Source organism: Rhineura floridana, chromosome 11, assembly GCF_030035675.1.
Source record: "Rhineura floridana isolate rRhiFlo1 chromosome 11, rRhiFlo1.hap2, whole genome shotgun sequence".
NCBI lineage: Eukaryota > Metazoa > Chordata > Lepidosauria > Squamata > Rhineuridae > Rhineura > Rhineura floridana.
In genome coordinates this window covers 72840110-72855566 of record NC_084490.1, presented here as the reverse complement: position 1 = coordinate 72855566, position 15457 = coordinate 72840110, and the positions used below count along the sequence as shown (strand labels likewise).

The window sequence follows — 15457 nt, the reverse complement described above, 5'->3', positions numbered from 1 at the left end:
ATACTGTCAGATTGTTTATTTGTACCAGAACTGTCTCATAACATGTTGTCGGTGAGAAAACTGACCACTTGTGGGTTTTCAGTGTTGTTTGACAGAGACAAATGTTATGTAATGAGGGGAGATCAAGTGTGCTTGCAGGGAAGCCTGAATGATTCCCAGTTTGTAATAAAGAGCAGTCAAGCAGGGTGTGCTGTGTTAAACGCTGAGGCACACACACATCATGGCTGCGTCCATGAATGGCATCAGAGGCTGGGGCATGCAAACTTTGACACGATAAAGAAAACCCCAATGCATAGTGAAAACATGCGTTTGAAAGATTGTGGACAGTTAATGATGGATTGTGATGCGTGCCATAAAGCGAAAATGACAATTGCACCCATAAACCGGGAGGCTGAAAGGACCACATCAGCTCCCTATGAACTCATTCATGTTGATTTATCAGGGCCAATAAACACTTCACGAGGAGGTGCTAAGTTTTTTATGGTAGTGGTAGATGATTTCTCGAGATACACTCATCTTTATTTGCTCAAGCATAAAAGTGAAGCTGAGCAGAAGCTGAAACTGTTCATTAAGAGAATCGAAACTCAACATGGCACCACGGTGGGGGCTATACGCTCAGACCAGGGAGGGGAATTCACGAGCAAAGCATTGAGTGACTTCCTTGAGAGTAAGGGAATAAATCAGAATTTCACAGCTCCGTTTAGCCCGTTTTCCAATGGAACTGCTGAGAGAAAAAACAGGGTGCTTCAGGAAGCAATGAGAGCCATGTTAATGGATTCCAGTTTAGGGAATTCTTTCTGGGGAGAGGCAATCATGTATGCGAATTACATTCACAACAGGGTGTTACACAGTGCACTTGGAATGTCACCTTATGAGAAACTCACTGGGAGAAAGCCAAAATTGCAACACATTCAGAAATTCGGGGCACGATGCTGGGTTCACATTCCACAGGGAAAAAGAAGGGGCAAACTTGCACCCAGAGCACAACAGGGATTTGTTCTGGGGTTTCAGAATGCATATTTCAGAGTTTGGATACCAGAAACACAGCAATTAATTCTGAGCAGAAGCATTAAAGTCTCAGAAAAGCCTTGGGATCAAAGGCAAACAGTCATTCTCACAGGGTCAGCTGACACACAAGTACAAACACAAGCACAAACATTTAAACCAAACCTTGACATAAAAGTGGAAGGCACACAAATTCCACTTAGGGATGCATTAAATGAACTCATTTGTGGGAAACGAAGATCAAAGAAACGCAAGGCTGAGGAAATGGAAGATCCTACGCAGGCTGTACCAAGCACCAGCTCAAATGGGGGGGCTGAGAGAGCAGAAGCTCTAGTGCTTTTGAGACGTTCTGCGAGATCTAATATTGGCAAACCGCCTGATAGATTCACGGTAGGATTAATAACCAGTCCTGGAATGCATAAAGAGGTTGAGATCGATCCTGAGACGCTGTATCTGACTTGTGTTCAACCGAAATTTGATTGAATAAAGTTCTAGCTAAATGTACAGAGATGTTCTGAAATGTACGGAAATGTGAACTGGATTTGTATGATGTAATGTACTGAAATGTATTGCAAGATGTATTGTAGCAATGTATTATTGTTATTGTTGTAATGAATTACAGACATGATGGGAAAAAAGGGGGAATTGTTGACCATTGTACTGTACTGTCACTGAGTGTTTTTCCATCATGTCTGGAAAGTTACAAGAAGTCTTATCTGCTGTGCCTGGCCTGAGAGAGCAGACATCCAAGGCCAGTAGTTGTCATGGTAACTGTAGATAACAGCTTGGGAAAAGGCTCTAACTGTTGATGTTAGAGTGCTGTCTGTGTTCTTTCTTACTTGTGCTTTTGAAGAGGGAAGAAGGGGGGAACTATGCCTTTGGCCGTAATGTCTTAGTAAAGACTCTTAACACTTTCTCAAGCCTCTGTGAAGTTTCTTGCTCAACTTAACTCCAAAGTAACGTGTTGTTTCACGCAACAACGCTCACACATCAACATGGGGTGGTGCTGTATATGCATTTTTGTAAACACTGGTTGGAGAACTGCATCATAAGTACAAATAAGTGTGCATTTCAAAAGATGGCTGTGTTTTGGTTCTCATATTGTTTTGGAAAGTACAAATTTGATAGATCGGCTTCAATGTGAACTGAATGGAATTTCTCCTCCATTCATAGACTGATAAATCACCCCAACAGGATTAAGAGAAAAATATGTCCTCCAAAAAGTGCATTGGAGAAGGATTTGGCAATGCACCTTTTGTTAGTATATTGGTGAGTTTTTTTTAAGAAGTCACTATTTACTGTATTTCTTCCAATTTTTAAACAGACAGTTTTCCCAATTTCTCCCAGGCCCCACTGCAAAACAACAGTAAGTTATATACAGTATAACTATATATAGCTCTTTGATAAATATGTGTTTTATAGATATAGATATATTGTTCTTGCCTATTGCTTCATCAGCACCCACCCTAATTAACATGCTGCATGTGTGCCTTCAAGGCAGGGCCAAACTGTTAAAAGAACAGATAGTGGTGATGAAATATTTATGTGCTCATTAAAACAACAACATAAATGAACTGTAGCCCTTTTGCTTAGAATTATTTCATTGGCATTTTTGCTTTGCCTAACTGGCAAGGCCCCCTACTCTTAAAGCACAGATGAGTAGCCCTCATGCAGCCCTCGGCCACTCTAGGTGTGGCCTGCCAAGCTCCCAGGAATCCTACCCACTTTCCCTGTTGATTGGCCATCGGCTGGACAGTGTGTGTGTGTGGGGAAAAGATTGCTATTTCTGCCAGGGCCGGCTCCAGGAATGCCGGGGCCCTTGGGCATCAGTTTGCCCTGGGCCCGGCGCGTGTGCGTGTTTGCGTTCGCATTTGCGTTTGTGCGCACACGCAGCCCGCCCCACCCCCACCTACCTATCTCCTGTCTTTTACTATTGCCATTAACCAAGATGGCAGCTGTGGTTTCCCTAAGGGGATGAAGCCTCCGCCGCCATCTTTGTTGATGGCACGCATGCGTGCTATGCGCGCGCATCTCTGCCATCAACTAAGATGGCAGCAGAGGCTTCATCCCCTTAGGGAAACCGCAGCCACCATCTTCGTTAAGGGCAACGGTAAAAGACAGCAGACAGGTAAGTGGGGGGATGTGGGGGGGCTGCGGATCATGGAAGGGGAGCAGAGGGGCAGCTGAGGGACCCCTGTAGCTCCAGGGGCCATCGGGCCAGTGCCCAACCTAGCCGCCCTTTAGAACCGGCCCTGATTTCTGCACTATGATTTAGGCTCCATCAGGAGAATTGGGGGGAACAGAAATAGCAGCATGGGGACAGAAACCTTTTGTCCGTTGGGAACACTAGGAAGAGGCTTTAAGCTCCACCCCCAGCACTTCCTATACAGCCAAGTGGTGGCACTTCGATGCCAACTAGATCTTTCGTCCATTGGGAGCACTTTAACTTTCCCCCAGCGCTCTCCATGCAGCCAAGATTGCTGCAGACAATTATCTTGGCTGCATTGGGAGCAGTGAGGGTTAAAGAGTGTGTGTGAGTGGCTTTAACCTCCACTGGGCGTGAAGTGTGCAGGCTGAAGTATGCATATGAATGAGAGAGGGTGGAGGGTTCATGTGTGTGTATGACTGTGCAGTCCTGACCCACCACTACATGCAGACCTCCAAGCAAAAAACATTGCCCATCCATGTCTTAGAGTACATTGTCCTTGCAATGAAAGGAGTTGGGGCAGTGATTTGGGGGACAGTTTGTGGTTTACTTGTCTGTTGTTAAACTTAATTCTTAAAAATAATCTACTTTTACTTTTAATTATCTGCCCTTTCAAAAACATGCTTTCAAAAGGAAACATTTATTTTAACGTATACACTATGTACATCACAACAAATACATGCACACTGCCAATGAACATCTGCCTCACCTACGTTGTGATGCCCATCAAAGTTCTATTGGGTTAGCTAGTTGTATCATTTGATAGGGGGGGTCATAGTCACATCCCAGGAAAGAGCCATAAGGTAATGGTAGAGCACATGTTTTGCATATTGAAGGTCCTGATTCAGCCCCTGGAATGTCCAGTTAAAAGTGGGTCTCAAGTAGCCATATGGTACCTATCCTGTACCTTTCCCCCTGTGGGGCCAGCAGCAGCTTCCCAAATGAAGAGGGTTCAGATTCAGACACTGACACAGAGGAAGAAGATCATTCAGATGTGGGTGGGGAGAGCCTGCAGCTAGATTTAGCCTTTAAATCCCTCAGGGACATCTCATCATGAGGTTTGCTGTGTTGCTGGTTTGGCCTTAAGTTGTCATCTGTATGTATAGGATGAGAACACCTATCAATTCGATATAATTAGCAACAGAAGTGCAAACACACCCTGTTTTTTTAAAATCCATGTTTTGCTCTTAGTTACACTGTGATGATAATCCAGAGTCATGGCTTAAGTGGATTACTGGGGTAGTCCACTAGGTCATCAGTACAATGCCAGCCAGTGCCTCCTTTGGCATCTGCAATAGATCTCAGTAAATATCCCCTCAAACATTCACAGTGCACAATAGACTGCTCATCCTGCTCAAGTCCTGTTTGCTACATTGCTCAGCCTCTGCTACATGGTCCGTGTTCATTGGCTGCCAGGACTAGACAGCCGCCCTCCATTCAGCTCTGAACAGGGAAGAGGTTCAAAGAGCTCATATGTGTGAACAAATGTAGTGGTGGTGATTTACATGCCTTTTCCCCATTGATTGGGAGGCATGCTTGCACCATTTTGTGGTTCTGCCTCTTTTTCTGCTTTTTTACATGTAGCCATTTTGTGTTATACCATGCCCCCACAACAGCTATTTTGTGACTGGTGCCCACAGCACCTTTTCAAAATTCCAAATACACCCACTGGCCCAAAAAGGGTTGTGACCCCTGTTATAAGTTCTAACAGCATAAAATAACATGGCATGTAGAATTTCCTTAGAAGTGAAAGAATATATGCTACATGTCATAGAACCTGGGACACTATAAACCGGTCGGACCAGTTGATGTTCAGATATCAATGCTTTGATAATCCAATACATAAAGCACTGTTGCTATTCACTGTGTGGGCTGTGCTTTTGTATTAGGATCAGGAGTACCATCAAAGATGTGGCATAGAGAAATCTCATAAACACCATTCATATGAAAATGTACATGATTTGGATTTTGAATAAATTTGCTTTCTAGGTAGGCACTGCTTCCCCTGGAAACCAAGAAGTGGCTGATGGTAAGTCTGACAGTTGTAAGCTCTAGTGATGCAATGGTAATTTTCAAAAACTGAAATGGAGTGGGATGGTGGTGAATAATGGATCCAAGAAGTCTCTTTTTGCCACCCCATTAATCCATTTAAGACCAAACCCCAGACCATTTGGGGTCTGGTCTAAAATGGATTCGAATCAGGCCCCAGAGCCCAACAACTCCATCCATCAAACTTTGATACAAATAAGGACACTCCATTATCAATGGAAAGAGACAGACAAGGCCTTGAAGTGATGAACTCATGACTGCAGGGACCAAGCCTGACTACTTTTGATTGATTGCCCTTCAAAAAAGACTTCAGTGAATTACTTGGTGCCTTCCACAATCAGCATTAGTATGACTTTCGACTTTTCCTGAAGTTAAGATGGCTCAGTTATCCCTAAGAGATACCTGCTGCTCTCACAACAATTCTTGATCTTAGTGTGGAACATGAGCTTCCACGTTAAACTGGCTTCAGAGTTAGAGTGGAATTGTCTGTCTGTGTGTGTGGTGACAGCTTATTCAGCTCCATGCATCTGGACTGTGATCCCGTCAGGCAAAAGTACTCTTGATTGCTTGGCCAGCAGTTGAAATGGTTGGAGTGAACGCTTGGACATTGCCAACAGAGAACTCAACTGCATGTAAAGGCATTGTTTTATTGTGTTTTCAATATATTGTAAGCTGCCTCAAGAGGTTTGAATGGCAGGTGGAGTATAAATACTCCAAAATAAATAAAGAATGTGGAGGACACTGCTCTCTGCTATTGGGGGAGAAAAGGGTTAGAGCAATACAGGTTAGACAAGACACAGTGTTCACATCCAGCTGAGAAGGGGGGAGACATGGGAGACATACGCAACACTTATGCTTTGTGGCATGCTATCCCAGCAGCCATCTTTACTGCCTTTTGGGGCTGGACCAGCTTTGGAAGGGGCCTGGGTGCTGAATTTTAAAGACATTGCTCTAGAAATATTGGACTGTTAAAATCTAAATGCCACGCAAAACACTTTGGAAGTCTACTCTTCCTCATAATATGGATGTCATCTGCCATGGATTTTTTTCTTTGTCCTCATGTAAATATATTCTGAAAACAGGTTCCTGGACTGAAAGTGGTCCACTGGGCATCAAAGGTGAAAAAGGAGACAGAGGTCCATCAGGGCCACCAGGTATCATAAATATAAAATGTTCCTTCTTACTTCAGATGGTGCTGATGCACGACAATATGCTAGAAATAAATTCAAAGCATCTCCATAAAAACTGGGAAGACTAAACGTTTTTTATGAATGCTTTTGATTTAGTTTTATACAATTTTCTTTAACAACCTCCATCCCCAATCGCCAAAACAAAAACCACAGAGGGAGACAAAAGAAAACAAAGGGAGGAGAATAAGGGGATGGGAGGGTAGACGACGCAAGTGTATATAGCCATGCTAATTCCTGCAAAACTGTCTCAGTTCTGGATTCTCAATCACTTCAAGTAGCATAGTGATGCCTTATGCAATAAAGTCTGTATATGAAGTCTAGATACCTAAATATTTTTGCAGTTGCAGCCACCGATAGTGGTCACCTTTTCATCTGCTGCAGATGAACATCTTTAGCAGATGTAATGTCTTCAGTCCATTGCACAAAGATGTTACCACTCTTTCCAGTGCTCAAATACCAGCCACTTTGCCACCAGCAATGCCCATAAAAGCTAGTTGTACTGTCCTGCTGCTTAAATCCCACAGCACTGGGATGTAAATTAACAAGATATTTACATCCATAAATTTTAAGGATTTCCAGGCAAGTGATGACCTCCAACCAAAACAGAGCTACAGCTTAACAGGACCAGACCATGTGCACCAGTGAAGTAGGAAGAGTAATCTTAACACATCTACTCTAGGGATGAGGGAGGAATTTGGTGAGTTCACATTCTGAACTCAGTTTTCAATAAGTACCATTTTATAGGAAGATTCTAGATTTATTAGTCACAAATGATGCATTAAATGTTAACAATTCGATGTGTTAAAACATGAGAGTTTAGGTAATGTAGTGGCTTAGCTGGGAAGTCCCTGTTTCAGATCTTGTCAGATGTGACATCTGAGATCTATGACTAGAATATCAGGTTTTTGCTTTACTAATTAGTCTGGCAGTCTCCCAGTTCAAGAAATCTTAGCCATGTGAACATGTTAACTAGTTTTAGCTGATAGATGTAGCGATTTATTTTAGCATGAATTTGCTTATGGATAAAAACAAAACATTGAAGTAAGAAGCATGCTCGTTTTGTTTTTATGTGATACACATGTGTTTCATTGCAGGCGTCATCTTAGGCATTTTCTCCTTTGTTAGAGAAAGGGAGGAATATGTGCCATCTGTAGAGTCATGAGAAAAGAGATTTTAAACCGGATTTGAATAAAGGTGGGCTTGCAGATAAACCTCTTAAAAAGATTTTTGGTTTTGTATAAACCAGTAGTACTTCCCACTCATATGTCCCAAACATTAGGGGAACCTTTTTTGGAAGGAAGAAGGACTAATGCTAAACATCACTCTATAATGGTTAACTATGGGTTGTACAAAGGTAGATGTAAAATGCCTATATAACAATGCATTCCATGCACACGCCAGCTCTGCTTAATATGAAAAGGAAATTCAATGTTTCTAGGTAATTGGGATCATTTTCTGTATTGCTGAATTCTCATTTAGGCAACTATCACCAGCCTCCACAGCCTTGACTTTGTTTGTGATATGGAAAAGTCATACATCCTTGAGAGGCTGGGCAGGATTGTGTTGACTAACACAGGAGCAGTTGTCATGCCATAACCAAATCTTGAATGCCTGGAAGGGGTAACTCAAGAGGAAATCACTTAGTGGATGCCTAAGAAGGAAACAGATAAGGGCCTTCAAGGCTAGTTTCCATGGAGACAATTTTTGACTGTTTGCTGACATATGTAAATCATGTCCTCATTTATGAAAAAGAAAACCCTAAAGGCACCTGAAAGAGTTGAAAGATGGAAATATGCTGATTCCCCCCCCCAAAGGCGGTGTCGTTAAACTCTTCTATTGAGAACCTAGGGTTATTATTAAGTCTTGGAGTTTGACCTGAAGTTTTAGGGATTTAGCTTTCTTTTCATGGTCTCTCTAAGTGAGCAGGGAGGGGAAAAACCTGTTTTACATCAGGCCCACCCACCCCTTTTCTCCCATTCTAAAGTTTAAGCCATTTCTTTGAACCTGGAAAGGTCAAATTTATTTTAGTGAACACTTTCACTTTGAACTTCAAAAATAGCTGTGGACTTAATAGAAATGGAAAATTCAAAAAAACATTTCCTTTATTTTCCAGGTCCTCCTCTGCCATCAGCGTATTTCAGCCAGTTAAACATCATGAAGGTAATTATTGCCTGTTATCAGGTGAATTCTGCCTTTAAAAAAACACTTTATACATATAATATTAGCATTATTAAAATACCAGCATGATACCTAATTTTTAGATGCAATTATTCATGCATTTCAGCCTAATAGTTGCCACATATACATGTTAGCTGTGTTCTTCATAGAGTTTCCATTTTCCAACCCAGAGATGGTACCTCTTTAAGAACCTTTTCTCTGCCGCATGGTGCACCTTGACAGCCCCCAGCTTCCACTTGCCAGAACCCTAAGTGATTTAGGAGTGGAGGAATCTGAAGAGAAGGGATAGTCCGACTTGTACTTACTCGAGTGCTGCAACTGTGCAGAGCTACTTGGCAGCCTACATGGGCACCAACACATTATGTGTACAATGACATGGATGACGTTTGCCATGAGAGCTGAGTACGAGGAAATTCACCCCTCGGCTGAAAAAGGTTCACCACTCATTCCACAGCTTCCAACAAAGGAAAGAAAACATCGACTTCTGTTGGAAGTGTGGTTGGATGAAAAACAGAAACTCAGGGAGAGGAATGAGAGGAAATGTCCAGGGAATGCGGAAGAAATCCAGGTGGGCTGTTGAGTCCCAGCAATGCAGTCCTGCTGATGAGGCATCCTCAGAAGCCTGACCTGTCAGCAGGGTGGACTGGAGAGAAAAGACTCAGCAAGTCGGGCAAAGGGAGATGACCCTTGAGAACCCTCTTTCTGAGTGGAGACTTTTGCCCGCTGGAGACAGAGAGGAAGCAGCAGCGGCAGCATAAGCAGCTGCTTGTGCTGTGCCATTTGGGAAATCCGTGTGTGTGTGTGGCCTTTGCCTTTCGCAGCTGCAGTGGGAGCTGCTTGCAAGAGTCAGGAAGAAAGGAGTTGAGCCCAGAACTGGGTGGGAAAATCTGTCCTTTTCCCACTTACCTCTCCCACGTGAGATCTCTAAATCAGATCTCCAGCCCACTTGGATTCCCTTCCCTTTGCTGTCTCCTTTCTCACCATCAAATTTTTCTAGAACGCTCCTAAAACTGATCAGCCTGTCTTTGCTTGTTAACATGAAATTGACCAGCCAAAGGGAGGGAGAGGCCAATATGTGTGAAACTGATTAGCCTGTGTGTGCTTGTTAACTCACTCCCAATGCTCTCTCTGTGTGAGCTGCATTTGGCAAGCAGGAGGCAAAATGAGCATTTGGCAGCAGTGACTGCAGGTGGCTGCACTGCAAGCAGAAGAGGTGCACACCCGAGGCAGCGTGCCAGCTGGCCAGGATCAGCAATGGAGGGAGGGGAAGGGGAGGGAGACACTGGGTGGGTGGGAGACAGGTACCCGGAGGGATGGACAGGTGGAAGGAGAGGTGAAGTGTGTAATGACTGGATGGATGGATGGACTAACAGATTGAAATTGTGTGTGTGTGTGTGCCTTTGCTTCCTAACAAATCGATAAATGCAGTGGATGGCGGGAAAATAATGAACATGGACTATAACTGCCAGTGCCTGCCTGTTTGGCAGACTACTTCCTGAAAGACACCACCATGCAGATCTCATCCCTAGTTACAATCAACACCTCATTCTCTCCTGATCCTTTCTGTCAGTTACAATCAACACCTCATTGACATTCTGTCAGTTACAATCAACACCTCATTGACACCAGTGAAAGGGAATACACATTTCAAGAGCTCACAAAGTAGATCCATAAAAGTATCACTCACACTATCGATGATTTCAAAGCGAAAATTTTAATTTCAAATCGGAAACCAGGAGCAGAGAGTTGCTACTTCAGAATTCTCTTCACAAAGATAGAGAATATTCACCAATAAGGCAAAAAAAGTTGTGGTTTAAGAACATACCACACCAGTGTGGTGTAGTGGTTAAGGTGTTGGACTACGACCTGGGAGACCAGGGTTCAAATCCCCACATAGCCATGAAGCTCACTGGGTGACCTTGGGCCAGTCACTGCCTCTCAGCCCCATGAAAACCCTATTCATAGGGTCGCCATAGGTCGGAATCGACTTGAAGGCAGTACATACATAGCCAACAAATATTTCTATCAAACTTTAAAAAGCAGAGAAATTGGGCAGCTATAGTGAATGCACCAGGGGAGCAGGAGACCAGACCTCCTCGCTGAGATATTGTACTGCCCTACAAATTTGTCAAAATGCAAACACAATTTGGGTTGGTCTTTTACAGTCCAATCCACCTCCTGTGTAGCTTGGAAGAATTTGGTAACGTGCCTCTGAGCATAGATAATTTCAACAAATTATGAGAACTCTGACAGAAAAGAGTCCAAAAAGGGACTGGTTTTTCTCTCTCTCTTTTTACACTTTGAACTCTCGATTCTCTCTGACTGTTCTGTGCATCACCATGAAAATTTAGAGGGTTGTTAAGCAAGTGTTTCTGAGTTCAGGACTATAAGTTTTATAAGGTTTTGTTTTGAAATGAGTTTATGGGAAGCATCAGAATAGCATGGGAGGGTATTTTCAATTTAACATTGTGGAATGTGAAAAATCCATGCTGACTATAGTATACAGCCACTCTTGTGGCTATATAATCAGCAATTATAATTAATTCAATGGGAAATCCGATTACTGTGGAATTGGAGCCATCACTATTCTGGGCAGGGGTGTGTCATCAAATCCATAGCTGTGTTTTTTGTACTGATCTGACCTTTACCAAAATCAATTGTGTGTCCCCAAGCCCTTAACACACACACACAGGTCTCTGGAACTGTCTTATCTTGCTCCTGCCTGAGCACTGTGTATTCCCAGCACAGAGCTGGTGAAGATTTTGTGTGCTTAGGACTCCTTTTTTTTAATGGACAATATGACCTCTTTGAGAAAGAGAAGTTATTTGTCTCCATTTATGACAAATTCTTAGGAAATAAGGTGTTAGCACCCATGAGTTCATGTTAGTCTTGCAACTGTATAGTGCTTGCCCAACAATCATTGGAAAAACAGCCACCTTCTAGTGTCATGGCCCATTCCCTTAGAGGTGGGTGACCTTCCAAGGACTACATTCTAATGGTGGGTGGAGCCAGAAAAATAAGTGGGCATAGCCAGAGAGAAAAGTGGGTAGAGCAATGGATTTGACTCTTACCTTTGTATAGCAAGCTACATTTTAGCCATGCGAAAGTCAGAGGATTCAATACAAACATGCACACCGCTCTCTACCCTCCATCCAGGCAAGCAAAAAACATGATCTCACAGCAAGGACACATTCCAGCCAGGCAAAAGCACTTTAGGAGGCACAAACTGTAGCCAGTGAGGTGTGTGGCCTGGAGAAAGGAGGCCAGATAGAGAGACCTGGGAGGCCACATGGGCTTCTCTCCATATCTTTGCTAACAAGATTTGTGTGTTCTCAGTTGTGGCTGTACCATTTAGCAGAAAGGCCCTGCAGGGAGAGATCACAACCAGTGCTCCTGGTCTATGGGATGGTAGTGCTCTTCTACATCCCAAAGTTTCCGGAACGCCTTCTGGGAGCCACAGGTAAAAGAGAAGTCTCTTACTGTGAACTCCTGTTTTCTGTGTCTCCCAGAGGGCATTCTACCCACCACTGTGTCTTCCAGCAGAACCAGGTCACCCTCAATTGGCTTCTGCCTTGTGCACATGGGTAAGGTAGGTGCCAGGCGATGATTCCAAAGAAGGTCCCTCAGTCTGGATCTGATTTCCTCTTTTCTACTTACAATATTGTATTACTAGTTCAGGTTGGTGCCTGCCTGTTGTGTGATATGTTCTTATTGTTTGTGAATGCAGAGGTTGAGGGGTTCCTTCTGCACTTCCAGTCTGGTCTGGGAAGCCAGAATTGGCCTTCCCTCTGGAGAAGATATGCCTGCTACTCCAGGGCTGATAGTATCCTGAAGGTTCTGGAATGCCCTCTGGAGAACTTCCCTTTTTTTTCCTTGGCCAAGAAAATATGCTTTAAATATGTGGTGTCGATGTGACCATAGTATGCTGGAATATGAGCAATCAGGCTTTCAAAGTTCTAGATCTACAGTGGACCATCGCTTCCTTTTATATCATCACATACAAAAATATACTGTAAATCATACTCAAAACTTTGTATGTAGCCTAGAAAGTATTCTCATGGGTGTGTAAACATTAGGTTATGTAGTATGGCTGTGAAGTTACTACGTTTTCTGTTTTTAGGGTGAGAAAGGAGAAACTGGCCTTAAAGGAGAAAAAGGAGAACCAAATGGAGGATTTTTTATGTCAGGACCTCCTGGACTGCCTGGAAGACCAGGACCAGTGGTGAGGTTTTCTTCTGCATAATAAATGATCTCATCATTTATTAATTTATTAATGTCCATTTTTTAAATTGGGGCTACCTGGCCACACAGTGTATATAGTTTGTATCCAATGTTAGTCATGTTCAGAGTAGACCTATTGAAATGAATGGGCACAATGACTAACTTAGGTACATTCATTTCAATGGATCTACTTTGAGTAAAACTTAATGGAATACCAACCACTCTGTGTATGTAGAATCCTACATATCAGATAATTGGTCAGTTGCCTGCTTTGGATGGGGCCGTACTCCCTCTGAAAGAGCAAGTATGTAGTCTGGGGGTGCTCCTGGATCCATCTTTGTCGCTAGAGGCCCAGGTGACCTCAGTGGCTAGGAGTGCCTTTTACCAGCTACGGCTGATAAGACAGCTGCGGCCATTTCTGGACTGGGATAGCCTGACCACTGTTGTCCAACCTCCAGGCTGGATTACTGTAATGCACTCTATGTGGGGCTGCCCTTGAGGTTGGTCTGGAACCTTTAAATATATATGGATTTTTTTTAAAAAAAAATGTTGTTTTAAAAGTTTTTTAAAAAATGTTTTTAAAGATGTTTTGTTTTAAAGTATTTTAGTCTGTTTTTATAATGTTTTAAGTGTTTTTAATGCTTTTGTTTGCCACCCTGGGCTCCTGCTGGGAGGAAGAGCGGGATATACATCAAATAATAATAATAATAATAATAATAATAATAATAATAATAATAATAATAATAATAATAATATCTGATGCTCATAACCTCACCCCCACCTTTTCATTTTGAGTGATAAGGAAATTTTCCAGAAATGTGTGCATAAGACTCTGTGTGTGTATATATCATTTAGGCCTTTTTGGCAAACATGTACTGAGAACGTGTAGCAGTAGCATTCCACTATTTATCAGTGTAGAGTTTCCCTAGTCCATAAGCTCTGTTACCTGTTCTGCTTAGCAGAAGGGTGGCCACTCTGCTTGAAGGGCTGTCTGGCCCAAGTCCAGTTTAAAGACAAAGAACCTTTAGCGACAGCAAGAGCCTTGAATTTGCCTATTAACAGTGAGCACCTGGAGAATAGACTGAGTAGACAGCCACACAGGTCATTTGGTCACAGTCATCCCCACTATGGTGAGAGGTATTGAACTGAGATGTATTTAAATTATTTCTAAATTTGCATCTTCACATATAAATTAGCTCATGTAAATAGGCATCCTCTTTCCCCCTCTTTTTTGGAGATGCATAAGATGTTACCCGACAGGATCTCATTTTAGCAACCATAGCTAGTTCTCACTACAGTGGTAAAATGTTGCCTGTGTTGCATCATTTCAGACTCCAGATAAAGTGACTTGCATGACTGAATGCTCTGTACCCCCCCCGAAAAAAACCCCCTTCCACTTAAAAAGCATTACATTAGGGAGAAGACATGTAAGAACATCTAGACACATGAGCCTCCCACCAGCAGTCTGAAGTTGCACAGCCTAGGTTTAGCAGCCCCATCTCTTCTTAATCCTGTCTCTCAGAGCCACTCCTGAAAAGCCACACCTAGGCTTTACAGTCCGTTCACACAATGGTACTCACTTGAAATCTCGGCGCAGCAAGGACGCACATATTGAGGCTTTGTCTTTGTATGGGAGACGGGGCAGGGGAGAGAAGTTTGAGTCACAAAAGCACTGAAAATATTTTACTTTTATGGATATAAGAGCCTATTGTTCTGATTGAGAGTGTGCTCTGTAGATATCAATGTTATTCCTCAGGCTGCTATAGTGATAACTCTTTGCATTATAACCCTTTGGCAGGACATTAAATAGTTCTGTTTACCAATGCCTGTGTTTTTTCTTTGATAGGGACCAAAAGGAGATACAGTTGTTGGGCCTAGAGGCCCTCCAGGGGTACCTGGATTACCTGGTCCTCCAGGGTTTGGACCAGTTGGGCCTCCTGGTCCCCCAGGGCCACCAGGACTGCCAGGGCCTCCAGCAATTTATGGCTCAGGTATTTCATATTATCTCCTTTTTGTCTGGTGTACTTGTATGTTTGGTTACGAGTCTTTTACCTTCTCTGCTTGATGGCTGAATTGTGGAGGAGGAAGGCCTGGATCCAAAGAACAATACAGCCAGTTCCTTGTACTCGGGAGGATTCTAGAAATTTGATTTGCATTTTTTTAACTATCACCTTCCACCACAACCCCCATATGCTCTATGGATTTGCAACTGAGAAGATAGTTTATGATGTCTTAGGAAAGTCTGTCATTCAGAGGAAAGAACAGGTTAGCACAACCAAGCCCTTGAGTACATAGATAGCTGTTTAGCCCAAGTATATTGAGGCACTTTAGAGATGACAGATTGCTGCTTGAGCTTTTATTTATTTTATTTATTTATTTTATTTTATTTATATACCGCCCTAAGCCCGAAGGCTCTCTGGGCGGTGTACAAAAAGATAAAAACAAGCATAATATATAAATACAATAAATACAATAAATCAAGAAACAAAACAAACAAAAAATAAAGAACCAAACAACGACCAAAATACAGAAATGTTGTTAAAATACACTTTAAAATGCCTGGGAGTATAAAAAGGTTTTCACCTGGCGCCGAAAAGATAGTAGCGTC

General features: G+C 42.8%; 1 protein-coding gene across 2 annotated transcripts in view; it reads left to right on the top strand.

The window, feature by feature from the left end:
* Positions 1-15457, top strand: part of COL15A1 (collagen type XV alpha 1 chain) — a 285344-nt gene that overhangs the window by 233272 nt on the left and 36615 nt on the right. For both annotated transcript variants that reach the window (XM_061591221.1, XM_061591220.1), the window contains exons 31-36: positions 2330-2371; positions 5201-5240; positions 6343-6414; positions 8564-8610; positions 12749-12850; positions 14696-14840. In XM_061591221.1, coding sequence (XP_061447205.1) covers positions 2330-2371; positions 5201-5240; positions 6343-6414; positions 8564-8610; positions 12749-12850; positions 14696-14840 — 448 coding nt within the window. The remainder of the gene's footprint in view (positions 1-2329; positions 2372-5200; positions 5241-6342; positions 6415-8563; positions 8611-12748; positions 12851-14695; positions 14841-15457) is intronic.